Source organism: Andrographis paniculata, unplaced genomic scaffold (genome assembly GCF_009805555.1).
Source record: "Andrographis paniculata isolate CXL003 unplaced genomic scaffold, ASM980555v1 Contig44END, whole genome shotgun sequence".
Taxonomy (NCBI): domain Eukaryota; kingdom Viridiplantae; phylum Streptophyta; class Magnoliopsida; order Lamiales; family Acanthaceae; genus Andrographis; species Andrographis paniculata.
The window spans coordinates 704-18696 of record NW_026137578.1 but is presented as its reverse complement, the minus strand read 5'-3'; the positions used below and the strand labels follow the sequence as shown (position 1 = coordinate 18696).

Sequence of the window (17993 nt, the reverse complement as noted above, 5' to 3'; positions counted from 1 at the left end):
TGGAGGCCGTGCAGTTTCCTATCATGTTGGAAATTGGACAGAAGCCAATACAAACACGTAGAAAGCCACTTTTTTTAGAAGTAAAAACCAAACGCCCCTCTCAAAAACTAATCCAAACGGAGCCTTAGACTATCTAATTTATTTAAATAAATTTCATAGCATCTTTTAGTTATATATAATCAAGTAGTAAGAGCATATGCAATGGCTTAGGTATAAATTTGTTTATATGAGAGCATATATATATATTGATATATTTTTTCATGCCCATTTATTTGTCTATAAAAGCATATTAAACAAATAAAGTTTAGATACATTTATTTAATAATTGCAAAGAGTTTGTTCACACCAAATGGGGCTACACCAGGATCAATGAATCCCGCTTTCCTTTCAATGATCGCCTCCTTTCTTTTACCATTTTATGCATCTCGTAAATTATAATGCGGACAAGAAACTAAATTTGATTAATACCATGACATAATAAACCACATATATAACTTCAAAACGAAGATGATTTGCACAAAGTTTGAGTCTGATGAGAAAATAAAAGGCACAAAAGAATGCTATAATATTTGTGTTTCAAGACCAAGTCTTGATAAAGTATTTGCACATTCACAATTTAGAAACCATTTAGTCATGACAACACACAATAATAGACATTAGGCAATTATGTATAGCAACAAAATAGATGTAAGAATGTGAAAAAATCAAAAAGAAAAGAAAAGAAAAAAAAAAGAAAAAAGAGACAATGCAGTGAAGATTGAAGACTCAAAACATATTGTGTTCTACTCTCTCTCCATCCCACATATTATGTAGCCATTGACGATTTTATTTTATTTTATTTCTCAATTTTTTAAGGTACTATATAATACTCCCTCAGTACTAGATAATTTGGGTCTATTAGAGTAGATACCGGAATTTAGTAAAATATAATCAATAATTTAAAAAGTGTATTACTAAAAATCTTATCGTACAATAAAAATAATTATAGATTAAGATAGCTAGTTCAATTAAAATTAAGATAACTAGTTTGATTAATATTAAGGAAAATAGAAATGATGAAATTTAAAATGTCACTACCAGAAATTGTTTACTACCTTTCGGAAAATTGTTTCAGATTTTGAAATAGATCCGAGGTTAATTTTTTAAAGCCTCGGAATTCGCTTCCGAATGGGACCGGAGGAGTAAATCTCGTTGCCATTTTGGTGGTTTCGAAAAATAGTTTCGGGATTTTCGAGACCAAATCCGAAGAGGAAGTATGCAATTATTAAAAATTGTTTAACAAAATAAATTCAAATTTTTTCTCCCCCATCTGCTGCCACCGCCAGAGAAGGAGCGCCGAAGAAGAAAAAAGAGAGGAAGAACAAGAAGCCAGCTTCGCCGCTGCTGCCGGAGAAGCTGGAGGAGGAGATCACGCCGTGCCCGCCGCCGTCGTTGCCGGAGAAGAAAGAGGAGAAGTAGAGATGCCAATGCTGTCACTGCCGGAGAAGGAGGAAGAGGAGGAGCAAAACCTGCCGCAAACGCTGTTGCACCGCCGCCATCGCCGTTGCCGCCGCCGCCGAAGAGAAGCAACAGCTGCCGGCGACCTTGTTAAGATTTGATTAAAAAATAATTTGGATATATTTTATATTTATTATTTACTATATTTAGTTTAAGAAGGTGAATTTGACTAATAATTATTCCATGTTTATTTGGAATGTAATCTCAATATATTTAGATGTTTCCCATTGAATAATTAAAAGGTCTTTGAAGTTTATCCAAAAGACTCTGCAGGGCCTCTCGTCTCTCCTCTGTTCTTCTCCATTGTCTACAACCTAGTTTGGTGACAATTTCTCTCTTGATTCGCAGCAATTTTGGTATCAGAGCATAGATATGGCAAACAACTCCGGATTGAGCATCTTGCAGCCGGAAATTCCAATTCTTTCGGGCGAAAATTATGAATTTTGAAGCATTAAGATGAAAACGCTGTTCAAGTCCCATGATCTGTGGGACTTTGTCGAGACCGGATACTTGGAGCAAGATCCTGATGAAGCGATATTGGGGGAGAATAAGAAAAAATATTCCAAGGCGCTGTTCTTCATACAACAAGCAGTCCATGACTCAATCTTTTCGAAGATTTCATCAGCTTCAACATCAAACGAAGCATGAACACCTTGAAAATGGCATTTCAAGGATCTGCGAAGGTTCTTACCGTGAAGCTTCAAACTCTCAGACGTGATTTAGAAACTGCGCATATGAAGGAAGGAGAAACAGTGCAAGATTTTCTCACTAGAGTCTCTGGAGTCGTAAGCCAAATGAAGTCCTACGGTGAAAGGTTAAAATTGTGGTTGCAAAAATTCTTGGAGTTTGACTCCAAAATTTGATCATGTGGTTGCCGCTATTGAAGAGTCAAAGGATTTGATCACATATTCCTTTGATGAATTGATGGGTTCACTGCAATCCCATAAAGCGAGGTTGAGCAGATCGGAAGAAAAATACGAGAGAAAGCTTTTCATGTTAAAGGTGATTCATCGCAGCAGAAAAATGAACCGAAATATGCAGGCATTAGAGGACGTGGAAGAGATCGCTACCAAGCGAGGAATGGTCGTGGGAGAGGACGGGGAGATGCACACTTCAATGATCGGACCAATAATCAGCATGGTAACAATTTACAAGGCAATAGAAGTCATGTGCAATGCTATTATTGCAAAAGGTTTGGACATGTACAAGCTGATTGCTGGAAGCGAGAAAAACTGACTCGTTATGCAGAACAACGAAATGATGAACTCAATTTGTTTTTGACCAGCCGAGGTGATACAACCACTTCTAATAACATATGGTTTGTGGATAGCGGTTGTTCTAATCACATGACAGGGATAAAGTCGTTGTTTAAGGAGATTGACGAAACTTACAAGTTACAAGTAAGGCTCGGAGAGCAGAGGCATCGTTGAAGTCATGAATGATCGGGGTAATAAACAAATGCAAGTTGAGAGCAGAGGCATCGTTGAAGTCATGAATGATTTGAAGCTCCTTTATGATGTTTATTTTGTTTCTACGCTGACTCAAAATTTGTTGAGTGTTGGGCAACTCATTGATTGTGGATATGCCATTTTGTTCGACAATTCGTCATGCGTGATTAGACATAAAAATATTGGTCGAGTGATTGTCAATATTCAGACGGCAACCAAATTATTTCCACTTGAAGTGTCAAAAGTTGATGAATGTGTACTTGGTGCCAAAGCAGCCTGCGAGTCTAAATTGTGGCATTTAAGGTATGGGCATTTAAATGTGAATGGTTTGAAATTGTTGAGTCAAAAGGATATGGTTTATGGCTTGCCTAAAATTGAATCCTTGGAGTTATGTGAGGGCTGTGTTCTTGGCAAACAAGCAAAGAGATCTTTTCCGATAGGACTTTCTAGACGTGCATCTACTTGTCTTGAGCTTATACATGCAGATTTGGTAAGCCCGATGATAACAAAATCTCTCGGTGGGAGCAGATTCTTCTTGTTGCTAACCGATGATTAGAGTCGGATGAGCTGGGTTTATTTTCTACAAGCCAATTCAGAAACATTCGATATGTTCAAAAAATTCAAGGCTCTTGTGGAAAATCAATCCGGAAAATATGTAAAGGCGCTGCGTACAGACAGAGGTGGTGAGTTTGTATCTCACAAGTTTAATCAATTTTGTGATGAGCATGGCATACAAAGAGAATTAACAGCCCCATACACTCCGGAGCAAAATGGTGTCGTCGAGCGCAAAAATAGAACAGTCGTGGAGATGGCAAGAAGCTTGCTGAATTCCAAAGGACTTCCAGATATGTTTTGGACTGAGGCAGTAGCGACAGCAGTGTATTTTCTTAATTTATCTCCTACAAAGGCTGTTTTGAACCGCACACCATATGAGGCTTGGAATCGAAGGACACCGAGAGTAAGCTTGATGAAAAAATCAACAAAATGCATTTTTCTTGGCTATTGTTCACAATCCAAAGCCTATATATTGTACGATCCTATTGCGGGCAAAGTTATCATAAATAGAAATGTGGTTTTCGATGAAAAGCAAGCTGGAAGTGGGATAACAGCTCAGGGAACATTGCCGTTTGAGTTTTTGGTGAAAATGAGAGCATTGGAAGGGATATACAGCAGCTGCCTTCACCATATTCTTTAGGCTCGTCATCACCATCTTCACCTAGACTCATACCTGAAGGATCAAGAAGCAATTATGATGATGAAACTCCTCCACTCAGGTTTCGATCATTGGATGAAATATATGCAGATTCTTATTCTAAGTTTGTAGGTGATCCTATAACCATTCAAGAAGCAGTGAAGGGAGAAGAATGGCGTGCAGCGATGAAGGATGAAATAACCTCAATTCAAAAAAATAAGACTTGGGAATAGGTAGATCTTCCGGAAGGAAAAAAACCAATTGGAGTTAAATGGGTTTTTCGAACAAAATATGGAGCTGATGGAGCGACTTGTGGCCAAGGGGTATGCACAACATCAGGGAGTTGATTACGTCGACACTTTCTCTCCGGTTGCACGATTTGAGACAGTGAGAATCCTTCTTGAATTGGCTGCAAAATTAAATTGGCTGATATACCAATTTAGTGTGAAATTAGCTTTTCTAAATGGTGATTTAAAGGAGGAGGTTTATGTCACTCAGCCTGAAGGATTTATAATTGAAGGTAACGAGGAGGAGGTGTACAGGCTGCACAAAGCCTTGTACGAGTTAAAACAAGCTCCGCGTGCATGGTATGAAAAGATAGATTCCTATCTTTGTGAAAATGGATTTGAGCGAAGCAGGAATGAGCCCACATTATATGTGAAGAAGCAAGGTAAAAAATGATTTTCTCATTCTTTGACTTTATGTTGAAGCAAATGAGAAACAATTCAAAAGGTTGATTGCAGGATTTATTTATTTGGCGTGTACACGTCCACACATTGCTTTCTCAGTGGGAGTACTTTCCAGGTTTATGCATTCCCCTCCACAACATCACTTTGGTGCTGCAAAAGGAGTGTTACACTATGTTGCTGGAACAGTCCAATTTGGATTATGTTATAGCCATGCATCCGATTTCAAGTTGATTGGTTATACGGACAGCGATTGGGCAGGCTGCTTGGAGGACAGAAGAAGCACCTCTGGTTACGTGTTTACTCTTGGATCTGGTTTGATATGTTGGAGTTCCAAGAAGCAAGAATCTACAGAACTTTCAACGTCTGAAGTTGAATACGTAGCAGCGACAACATCAGTCTGTCAAGCAGTTTGGCTACGTCGTATTCTTGCAGATTTTGCTCAAGTCCAATCTGAACCAACGGAGATCTTTTGTGACAATAACGCAGCTATTTCCATGTCGAAGAATCCAACCTACCATGGAAGGACAAAGCACATAGATATTCGAGTACACTTTATTCGAGATCTTGTGTCAATGAATTTAAATAACTTCAAAGTATTGCAGTACGCATGAGCAGGTGGCTGACATCATGACCAAGTCACTTACTCGAGACAAGCATATTCACTTCCGATCGGAGCTTGGTGTTTGCACTTTCGAATCAAGGGGGAGTGTTAAGATTTGATTCAAAAATAATTAGGATATATTTTATATTTATTAATTACTATATTCAGTTTTAAAAGGTGGATTTGATTAATAATTATTCCATATTTATCTTGGAATGTAATCTCAATATATTGAGATGTTTCCCCTTGAACAATATGAAGGACTTTGAAGTTTATCCAAAAAAGAAGCACTGCACGTCCTCTCCTCTCTGCTCTGTTCGTCTCCATTGTTTACAATCTAGTTTGGTGGCAATTTCTATCTTGATTCGCAACATGAACCACTGTAACATAGATTCATTTTCATATCTCTTTCTTACTCTTATATTTAATCATTAAAATCTATATTAAAATGAATGTTTTCATTTTGAAATAACAAAAATACTTCTGATTGAGTTGGTGTGGTAGGATAGTGCGATACTCCAGCCTGTAAAGCTACGCAAAGCCGGACGTATCGTAATTGTAGACTGGCCTCGTAGGTCAACACGGTCCTTCCAGCGCACTTATATGCCTTTAAATTGCTTTTAAAATCAATTATGTAGTAGCGTTTGCGTGGTAGTTTAAATATGATGTATTTGGTATCATTGTCAAGAAGTGAGAATTGTTTGAGAACTTGTCCTGTTTTTCTATTTCTGCGCCAACACAATCTTTCTAAAGATTGTAAATAGAAGCATACTACTGCTTATGTAGCCTTAGGCTATATTAGTTCTACGACTTTTGCTAATTTTGGCGAAGGGAAGCACAGTATCTCTAATGCATCAGAGTGCGTTCTATTTCAGTTCTTGTTGTGATTAGAAAATTAGTACAAAACATGCTTAATGTAATTATATTTTAAATGGGTTTTCTTTCCCTATTGTCTCCTCTCATTTTTATTTTTCAATCAGATTTTTTTGCTTATGTTTTTGTTGGTTAATCAATGTGATTCAAATCCTTCTAATTTTTCTTTCAACTACAACAGGAACTGACCATTCAACTTCTTAACTTTGTAGAAGCTGTTATACTGCATTTTCTACACAGAAAATGCTGTAGCCTATATATGTACACATTCCCCAGATTTTATCCCGCCGCAGGTAATCCTCTTACTACATCGTAATAATATAAAAGGGAAATTTATACTCCTACCTGGTAAAATCACTTTATATGATTTATGTACAACATTGTATTATATTGTTCTATACTTTTAGGCAGCGATAGCTCTATAAATATTTTTTACCGGTATCATTATATATAAACTTACAAATAAAATTAACTAATAGGTTTAATTTTATTAAAAAAACATACGAACAATTTATCTTTTTTAATTTAAATAGATATTAGTGACACTTCAAATTTTAATTAGGACACTAGAACTTTCCACTGGTAGCATATTTATTAAATTGTAAAAATTTCCCTAGTAAAATCACTCGTGACACAACTGTGATTTAAGAATACTTCCGCCGCCCTAACTTTTAGGTTATCCAAATATTTGCATGGATAGAAGTTTGTTACGTATGATTGCGGAAACTTGTCATTTCTTACACATTACACTTCTTTGTTTGACATACAATAATGAACATGCTATTTATTGTAATTGCGGATATAACTAACCCCTTTTACGTTTACCAATAAAATGGGATTCAATTAATTGAAAGTAGCTTAATTTTAGAAAATATTAACGGAAATAACGTCGGTATCCAAACTAAATTAACTACTCTATGTTTGATTCAATAAAGTCAAAATAAACTTTAAATATCTATTATTAAACCTTGATAAATTATTTTTGTCTAATTTTGGCGTATATATGTATATTCAAAATGTCAGTGTAATGTGTTCTTATAAGGTTCCCTTATGTACCAACAACACTTAGATTTGGATATATATATATATATTATGTCTCTTATATCTAATTTCTAGAGCTCAGAATTGTTTTAGGGATAGTTAAGGTCCTAATTGACTCTACTTATCACATAGTAAATGTATACATAAGATATGGCTAGAATTAATGCTATTATCATGCGTCGCCAGTCAATGCTATGTATAGTGCTACGTGTGATATATGATAAGATCAATGATGGCATGCATTGTCAGTATTGATACTATGTCAACATGTATTTTTGTGTTACAAGCAATTAGAGCACGTGCTTTGGGTCTTTTTATTATATAATAATTAGGATTAATTCTAATTAGCACAGTAAGTGCTGCTGTTTTAAATGTGTCAAGATGAACTAATGAACCTTTAAGGTGGTCCTAAGAAGTACCATATTCTCTCACTTTTCTTGGACAGGTGGGTTTCTGCAAGTTGATCTACTAGATAAACTGATGCTGAAAATATTTTCTATCAGATGCTGTATATATAAAATGTTGGAAGAGAGTTGCAGTCTCCAATATTCGACAAGTCTTGTGCATGTATACTTACTTTATGATACAAACATATTCTGTCACAGCCACTCGGTCTATTAATGATCACTCCAGCCTGAATTAAACTGCTAAAGTATGCTGTCTTAAGCCCTCCGCAAAGATCTTACATGAGGTAAATGTTGTTTAGCTACCATTGCCGAAATATATTCCAGTTCCTACCAGGTGGTCACGGAAATATATATGATTGAATAATATACTGCTATGCAGCTTATTTGCTTACTTCCTGTTAACATCCGATCTTGTCTTACAGATTTTGGCGACGAGGTTGGCATGGCCTGCTCATCCTAGCTCATGGAATACCAAGACCTCTAATACTAAATACGATGTCGCATTACAAGTAGTTGAGTTCAGATTTATTACCGCTCCGTATATATGCTTACATTCTTGATTCAAATTGAGATGTCAAATGTTAAGTTTTGCTCAGCACTACACTAATGGATCCCTGAATCCTCTACCATTGGTGACAAAGATCAAACTGGTTGTTTGTATTCCTACTAATGAAAATATGCGTAGATGGTTGAAGATTTCTTCTGAAGAATGAACATCAACAGGGCAGTATTAAATATATATAATTCCCCAAGAAACTTTGTAGTTTTCATTGAATCCCTAGTTAATCTTCGCAGCCAATGTAGAATGATGTCTGCGTTTTGCTAGCTCGCTCCACCGTCTTGCTTTAATAGCGTACCAAGACAAGACAAGACAAGGCATTAGTAATATATATATACATATATATTCATATGTATGGAATTATACAACTATAATTTGGGCCTGTATTATTATTTTCATCCTCTATAAAAATAACCTAAAGACAAGAAGATAAAAAATAGTGAATTGGGATTTTTTTTTTTGACAAACTGTCCATATAAAAAAATGAAAATCAAAGCCCTATTGGAAAACCCTAATTTGTGTGCAGCAAGAGAAGACGTGTTGCCCTTGCCCTAAACGAAGAACTGCAGTTGAGGCCAGGCGCCGCAATAATTATCAAAAATACCCTCTCTATAAAACCCCTGCGTCCATTTCCACTCTTCACACCCTCGAAACCCATTTCTTAGTTTGTATGGCCATTCCAATATCGCTGCTGGCAGACTTATATCTATATCTATCTATATATACCAAGGCTTCCCCTTGACGATATATACGTGAGGAAGTCATTTGTAGTGTCTTTTCTTTCTGTAAAACTCAGAATTGTTGATTTCTATCTTGCAGATCCCTTGAGTTGCGCTTTAATTCTCCGGCTCCTTAATTTGTCCATCTGAAGGTAATATATGGTTCCATGTTCTGGATGTGATCTCCATCTCTTTCTCTACTCTATCCTTTCTCTTTTCACAATCTCGACTTTTTCTTTCATGGAAAGTAAAACTAGGGTTTTGATATAAGAGTTGGTGGATTTTTAAATGATTTATTATGATTATTGTTTCATCGATTTGGGGTTTTTTCAAGGAAAGTGAACTTAAGGTTTTGATTTCTTGGTTGATCTACTTTATAAATGATTCTCTCATTAAAAAATTTAGAATCGATAAGATGAGCATCAGATCTAATTATAAGAAAACCACATCCCATTATTTTTATGATTTTTCTTACATTTTATTTTCTTTAAGTTTTTTTTTGTTTTTGTTAAAATTAGATCTGATCTAAGCTGTGGTTTTTCTTTTTTGGAAAATTATATACTCAATCCTATAGGGATGTCTTGGTTTGTGTTTGAACGCAGCTTAGGAAGATCCAAAGCAAATTTACACCGGCTGCTCCTAGAATACAACTCGATCGAGGGCGATCAAATCAGGACCACGATGGAGCAGAAGGTGTATGTTCACAATGGATAAATGGTGCCATATCTATGATCAGGTATCAATGAAAAAAGCTTATATAAATAATGTTAATATATATATATATATATCGGTTCTTGGGTTATTAAATCTTGGGATTTGGAGTGGCAGTTATTTTGAAACAATTTAAAGTGATTTTTGAATGTTCTTCTTTTCAGTAACATCTAGGGTAAATCAAGGTTAAAAAAATCCAAAAACCAAAAAAGATGGCTTATAAACGTCATGAGGGCTCCATATCTCATCTGACAGAGAAGGAGTTATCACCGTCAATTCCCCGTTTTTTCCATGTACTGAATGATGCTCATGTCTTACATGCACTGGTACTCTCTCATTCATGTTGAATTTTTGGACTTCTTATTCTTAACCTTTGGGAGAATGCTGCTTGTAATCACATTGTAATATGTAGTGTCTATTATTATGGGATGTAAACATAGTTTGGCGAACAATTATTGAACTTTAAGTAATTTACTACATTACACAACTATCCTCTCATCACCCCCACAAACTTGTTGGGTACTAAGTTTTATAGTTTTAGGATGTTTAGTAGCAAAATTGTTGATATGTGTAGATGAAATTCTTTTATAATTTCTGCAATTTTTATAAAGCATGCATCCTTGTAAAAAATTTAATATTTTTGCAGCGCTTGCCATCTTCATTTGCTCCAAAGGTGGAGCACTTGGTGGACCAAGAAATCCTCCTTGAGGATTTATGTGGGCAGATATGGCCTGTGACTCTATCATATGTTGACAATGCATTATCATTCGCATTGGGATGGGAAATATTTTATAGGGACCATGCTCTTGAGGGGGGATGTTCCTTGATATTTAACTATGTAGGAGAGAGGCACATGTCTGTTCAAATATATGATCCAAGTGGTTGCGAAAGAACTTGCTTCACCTATCCAGTGCGACAACTGAACAATCAGAACTGCTATAATGTTGGGGTTGAGGAGATTTCTGAAATGGGATCAGCTCCTCGAACTGCAGCCATGGGGATGCCTCAAAGAAAGGGAGTCTCTATTTCCGATATCCATAATGGTGAGATAACTTCTACCTCCCTACTTATTTCCTCTAGTTTTCTAACGTTAACAATAGATTCAATGGTATTTTGTTTTCGTAAATATTGTCCTATTTCTTACATTTGTTTAGTTGCTTTAGTGAATAGGCTAGTGTTTATTTTCGTTTGTTCTCATGAGTAGCAGTGGTTGGTCTCTAAAATATGAATGTGCAAACAATCTATTAAGAGTTTGGTCTTGAAACATGAATATTGTAGCTATTTGCGTGTATGTTATTTTCCTTAACAGTTATAATCTGAAAATTATACCTTATGAAGTTGCATATGGGGTTTATTTTATGCCATGGTATCAATCAAAGCCAATTTTATATTAATCTTATAATTTGTTAGATACTATAAATGAGAAACGATATGGAAAAGGAAAAGGGAAAGAGAAAGAGCCAATCATAGGAAGGAAACTGATCCCTGCTAGCCCAAAGATGCCTCCCCCTGGAATACTTTTTGCTTTAGTTGTTTCCCTTATATTTGATCTTTGAAAGAATTTTAAATTCTTGCATTTGTAAATGAACGGAGTTGACATACTCTCTAGATATTTTTATTACTATGTGCTTTATGTCTTATTATCTTATTAGTTTTAACTACATTCGAGGAAAATAATATAAATTGCATGTCATATGGCTTTCAATATTTTTTTAGTTTAATATTCCATCTCAATGGTTTAGGGTTTGGGAAGCCGATGGGAGGTATTGCCAAGGAGAAAATGGGTGCCTCCGGGCAAGTAATCCTAACGAAGGTAGAACTTGTGCATGTAAAACAAGAAATTTGTTTGGAAGAGGAAATGGATGCAACCCCATCTGCAAATGCTAGCCACTCATCAAAGGACCCTATTAGCCCACCGCCCGTATAGTGTTTGCTTTCTTTATTTCACTATTAATTACATCCAATCTTTTGAAACATTCTAAATTCTTGCATTTGTAACGCAATAGAGTTGACACATTCAGATAGGAGCTCTATGGATCTATTCAACTGTAAGTCTTTCCCCTCCCAACCACCTGGATTTTAATATCGGTTCTGTGCTTAAAAACATGGTGTTGTGTGCATTTTTTTCTTAGAAGATGTGAGAGATTTGTGTTTTATTTGATCAAATGTGTGCTTGTTTATATGGGTTATGAATTGCTGGAATTGATCTATTTTGCTTTTTTGGCCATTGGGTTATGTTGTAATTAAATTTGAGTCCTACTGGTATTGATGTGTTTTATTGTTTTTTATTTGTTGGAATTGAGCCATGCTGCTTCCCATTTGTTGGTTTTGTTGTGTATTATTTCTCATTTCTTGGATATTGTTGGATTTATTTGAAGGCATAAAGTAGTATGGCTGGATTAATTATATTAATTTGAAGACATCCTAAATTGAAGTAAATTATCTATAAAATGAACACAACCCAATTTATTTATTTATTTTATTCATGTGAATTACATTGTTTGATCACCTAATCTATTTTTTGATGGTACAATTCTTTGTCAATATTATTCTTTTTCTCCATTTTAAAAACTATTGTATTTTAATGAGACAAATATACTCCTACGATTAAAAAAAGGTGGGTGTAATAGTATTTATGTAAAATAATTATAAACATAAGAGTATGTTTAATACGGAGTGTTGTCTACAATTACTAAAAAAAAAGTTGTTACTTTATAATTGAACAATCAAAAATAAAAAGATATATATTTTTGTGAATAGACGGCGGGGGTGGAGTCTATAGATATGGCGTTCCTGCTACTTACGACTTAATGATCCTGTTTGAAAATAGGCCGCCATATATATATAATTTTTTTAAATAGGCTTTCGATGCTGAATTTGCCACCCAATGTCAGCGTCACATCCGTGATACCTGTGGATTTTTTTTCCATTCAAAATCAGAATTTTAACTTTGGTTAAAATTAGATCAAATTGTAAGAAAATTTACAATTTATCAGTCAATACTTTTAGAAATTGCTTTACCAGTCAAAATTGTAAAAGAAAAAATTATGGAAAAAAAAAGAAAGCAAAATAGAAAAAAATACTGTGGTTTACTGAATTTGCTTAAAACTCTTGTAGTACTAAAATTCCAATTTACTTACTTATAATTTCAAAAATGTTGTAAAAACACCCCTCCAAGCAATCAACGCAGCCACCAACCGGAAATTCCAATGCCTTCATCTCCCTGGTCGGTGAGGAAGCTGGCAGCGTCTTTATAAGACCTAGATTTCATCAAACCGCCGGATATGTTATTGGCATCGAAGAAGGCTAGGGCACAAATTTTGGAGCATAAGAATAATTTAGAAATCGATAACAAGGTCAGGCATGTTTTTTTTATTACAATCCAATCAATTTCCTTGACTTCTACTTCTGGGTGAAGAAAATTGTTCATAGTATTGAAAATGTAGTACAAACTTTTCCCTTTGTGATTTTTCTATCAGATTGATTGGTTAAAATTGTTTGGTAGTGGTTGCATGAGAAATTTTGCTATAGTGTGTTCTAATTTGATCCAATTTTGCCATAGTTGTTTCTTGTCGTGTTTATGATATACGGAAATTCATTGTTGTTGATATTTAAAATAATGTTTGCGTTTCATTCTTTGTGTGTGGGAATGGATCTTCGGTAAATCAAATTTTCTGTAAGCATTATTAAATTAAACAAATGAGTTGAGGATTTGTGGAGTTTTCGAAAGTTGTAAAGGTGATTGGTTTCCAGTGGAGAATTTTTAGGGGGTGGAGGATTCCGACAGGAAGAGAGGTGGGTGGAGGAGCCTCGGGTCAGGAAGGAAGATAGATAGGGAAGGAAGAAGAAGATGGACGTGACGGCTGACATTTCATCCATGTCAACACCACATCAGCATGGGCGAGACATGGTGGCAAATCCGTACCGGAGGACTATTTCAATGAAAGTTTTTTTCTTGCAAGATAATTTTCAAATAAAATCCATTTAGAGTTGTAAAATGATAAGACATCAATGCAAAACTAAGAAAACTAATTTACCCACCATAAATTATTTTTAATCTTACATTTACTTATAATATTTTATAAATTGTCTTTACTAAAATAAAAATAAGATGATTACGGTGTAAATAAAGAAAAATATATTAATATTAGAATCTATCAAATTTAAAGTGATAGTAAATACAATAATAGAGGGCAAATTTTATAAATATTATATGAATGTATAAATATTGAAATAAATACAACATATTTTGTATTCATTAAATACATACTTAAATAATTAGATATATATAATACATGAGAAAGGGAGACAACAAAACAAGCACATCCAGCATAATTCATCTGAAAATTGAAGTCTCAAGAACAGTGTGTAGCGCTAAACAAGTCATTGGCTAATGAGCATATGGTTATTGATAAATGAAAAACTAAGAAAGAATTCAAATTAAATAATCAAATAAATCATATTGATTTCTAGGAATAGAAAAACAGAGAAAACAAATAAGAATGTTGAAGTTATCTCACTGAATCGGAAACTTCATATGCCCCTTTTTTAAGGTAGGAGTGAGTAGGGTGGGGATCAAAGATTAATTTGCGTATGTGAGCGGACTTGTGAGTAAGAGAAGGATCCTCCTACGCCATAGTTGAATTTGAATACAGAAGAAAGGTTATGGAGGCCGTGCAGTTTCCTATCATGTTGGAAATTGGACAGAAGCCAATACAAACACGTAGAAAGCCACTTTTTTTAGAAGTAAAAACCAAACGCCCCTCTCAAAAACTAATCCAAACGGAGCCTTAGACTATCTAATTTATTTAAATAAATTTCATAGCATCTTTTAGTCATATATAATCAAGTAGTAAGAGCATATGCAATGGCTTAGGTATAAATTTGTTTATATGAGAGCATATATATATATTGATATATTTTTTCATGCCCATTTATTTGTCTATAAAAGCATATTAAACAAATAAAGTTTAGATACATTTATTTAATAATTGCAAAGAGTTTGTTCACACCAAATGGGGCTACACCAGGATCAATGAATCCCGCTTTCCTTTCAATGATCGCCTCCTTTCTTTTACCATTTTATGCATCTCGTAAATTATAATGCGGACAAGAAACTAAATTTGATTAATACCATGACATAATAAACCACATATATAACTTCAAAACGAAGATGATTTGCACAAAGTTTGAGTCTGATGAGAAAATAAAAGGCACAAAAGAATGCTATAATATTTGTGTTTCAAGACCAAGTCTTGATAAAGTATTTGCACATTCACAATTTAGAAACCATTTAGTCATGACAACACACAATAATAGACATTAGGCAATTATGTATAGCAACAAAATAGATGTAAGAATGTGAAAAAATCAAAAAGAAAAGAAAAGAAAAAAAAAAGAAAAAAGAGACAATGCAGTGAAGATTGAAGACTCAAAACATATTGTGTTCTACTCTCTCTCCATCCCACATATTATGTAGCCATTGACGATTTTATTTTATTTTATTTCTCAATTTTTAAGGTACTATATAATACTCCCTCAGTACTAGATAATTTGGGTCTATTAGAGTAGATACCGGAATTTAGTAAAATATAATCAGTAAGTAATTTAAAAAGTGTATTACTAAAAATCTTATCGTACAATAAAAATAATTATAGATTAAGATAGCTAGTTAATTAAGATTAAGATAACTAGTTTGATTAATATTAAGAAAAATAGAAATGATGAAATTTAAAATGTCACTACCAGAAATTGTTTAATACCTTTCGGAAAATTGTTTCAGATTTTGAAATAGATCCGAGGTTAATTTTTTAAAGCCTCGGAATTCGCTTCCGAATGGGACCGGAGGAGTAAATCTCGTTGCCATTTTGGTGGTCTCGGAAAATAGTTTCGGGATTTTCGAGACCAAATCCGAAGAGGAAGTATGCAATTATTAAAAATTGTTTAACAAAATTAATTCAAATTTTTTCTCCCCCATCTGCTGCCACCGCCAGAGAAGGAGCGCCGTAGAAGAAAAAAGAGAGGAAGAACAAGAAGCCAGCTTCGCCGCTGCTGCCGGAGAAGCTGGAGGAGGAGGAGATCACGCCGTGCCCGCCGCCGTCGTTGCCGGAGAAGAAAGAGGAGAAGTAGAGATGCCAATGCTGTCACTGCCGGAGAAGGAGGAAGAGGAGGAGCAAAACCTGCCGCAAACGCTGTTGCACCGCCGCCATCGCCGTTGCCGCCGCCGCCGAAGAGAAGAAACAGCTGCCGGCGACCTTGTTAAGATTTGATTAAAACATAATTTGGATATATTTTATATTTATTATTTACTATATTTAGTTTAAGAAGGTGAATTTTGACTAATAATTATTCCATGTTTATTTGGAATGTAATCTCAATATATTTAGATGTTTCCCATTGAATAATTAAAAGGTCTTTGAAGTTTATCCAAAAGACTCTGCAGGGCCTCTCGTCTCTCCTCTGTTCTTCTCCATTGTCTACAACCTAGTTTGGTGACAATTTCTCTCTTGATTCGCAGCAATTTTGGTATCAGAGCATAGATATGGCAAACAACTCCGGATTGAGCATCTTGCAGCCGGAAATTCCAATTCTTTCGGGCGAAAATTATGAATTTTGAAGCATTAAGATTGAAACGCTGTTCAAGTCCCATGATCTGTGGAACTTTGTCGAGACCGGATACTTGGAGCAAGATCCTGATGAAGCGATATTGGGGGAGAATAAGAAAAAATATTCCAAGGCGCTGTTCTTCATACAACAAGCAGTCCATGACTCAATCTTTTCGAAGATTTCATCAGCTTCAACATCAAACGAAGCATGAACACCTTGAAAATGGCATTTCAAGGATCTGCGAAGGTTCTTACCGTGAAGCTTCAAACTCTCAGACGTGATTTAGAAACTGCGCATATGAAGGAAGGAGAAACAGTGCAAGATTTTCTCACTAGAGTCTCTGGAGTCGTAAGCCAAATGAACTCCTACGGTGAAAGGTTAAAATTGTGGTTGCAAAAATTCTTGGAGTTTGACTCCCAAATTTGATCATGTGGTTGCCGCTATTGAAGAGTCAAAGGATTTGATCACATATTGCTTTGATGAATTGATGGGTTCACTGCAATCCCATAAAGCGAGGTTGAGCAGATCGGAAGAAAAATACGAGAGAAAGCTTTTCATGTTAAAGGTGATTCATCGCAGCAGAGAAATGAACCGAAATATGCAGGCATTAGAGGACGTGCAAGAGATCGCTACCCAGCGAGGAATGGTCGTGGGAGAGGACGGGGAGATGCACACTTCAATGATCGGACCAATAATAAGCATGGTAATAATTGACAAGGCAATAGAAGTCATGTGCAATGCTATTATTGCAAAAGGTTTGGACATGTACAAGCTGATTGCTGGAAGCGAGAAAAACTGACTCGTTATGCAGAACAACGAAATGATGAACTCAAGTTGTTTTTGACCAGCCGAGGTGATACAACCACTTCTAATAACATATGGTTTGTGGATAGCGGTTGTTCTAATCACATGACAGGGATAAAGTCGTTGTTTAAGGAGATTGACGAAACTTACAAGTTACAAGTAAGGCTCGGAGAGCAGAGGCATCGTTGAAGTCATGAATGATCGGGGTAATAAACAAATGCAAGTTGAGAGCAGAGGCATCGTTGAAGTCATGAATGATTTGAAGCTCCTTTATGATGTTTATTTTGTTCCTACGCTGACTCAAAATTTGTTGAGTGTTGGGCAACTCATTGATAGTGGATATGCCATTTTGTTTGACAATTCGTCATGCGTGATTAGACATAAAAATATCTGGTCGAGTGATTGTCAATATTCAGATGACGGCAAACAAATTATTTCCACTTGAAGTGTCGAAAGTTGATGAACGTGTACTTGGTGCCAAAGCAGCCTGCGAGTCTAAATTGTGGCATTTAAGGTATGGGCATTTAAATGTGAATGGTTTGAAATTGTTGAGTCAAAAGGATATGGTTTATGGCTTGCCTAAAATTGAATCCTTGGAGTTATGTGAGGGCTGTGTTCTTGGCAAACAAGCAAAGAGATCTTTCCGATAGGACTTTCTAGACGTGCATCTACTTGTCTTGAGCTTATACATGCAGATTTGGTAAGCCCGATGATAACAAAATCTCTCGGTGGGAGCAGATTCTTCTTGTTGCTAACCGATGATTAGAGTCGGATGAGCTGGGTTTATTTTCTACAAGCCAATTCAGAAACATTCGATATGTTCAAAAAATTCAAGGCTCTTGTGGA

At 35.4% G+C, this 17993-nt stretch overlaps 2 protein-coding genes across 3 annotated transcripts in view; both read left to right on the top strand.

Moving 5' to 3' along the window:
• The window catches only part of LOC127251325 (B3 domain-containing protein Os12g0591400-like), a 32933-nt gene extending 20866 nt beyond the window's left edge, over nt 1-12067 (top strand). The window contains exon 8 of the mRNA XM_051274989.1: nt 11744-12067. Within this exon, the coding sequence (XP_051130946.1) occupies nt 11744-11749 (6 nt within the window). The 3' untranslated portion in view covers nt 11750-12067. The remainder of the gene's footprint in view (nt 1-11743) is intronic.
• Nucleotides 7896-11750, top strand: LOC127251326 (B3 domain-containing protein Os12g0591400-like). Of its 2 annotated transcripts, XM_051274991.1 has the most exons (6): nt 7896-8032; nt 8171-8260; nt 9127-9178; nt 9629-9762; nt 10384-10780; nt 11480-11750. In XM_051274991.1, exons 4-6 carry the CDS (start codon nt 9724-9726, stop codon nt 11662-11664), a joined length of 621 nt encoding a protein of 206 aa, XP_051130948.1. In that variant the 5' UTR covers nt 7896-8032; nt 8171-8260; nt 9127-9178; nt 9629-9723; the 3' UTR covers nt 11665-11750. The 2 variants fall into 2 exon arrangements, with proteins under 2 accessions (XP_051130948.1, XP_051130947.1); XM_051274990.1 differs by lacking the exons at nt 7896-8032; nt 8171-8260; nt 9127-9178; nt 9629-9762 and adding an exon at nt 9933-10063.
• Nucleotides 12068-17993: the final 5926 nt, after the last annotated feature.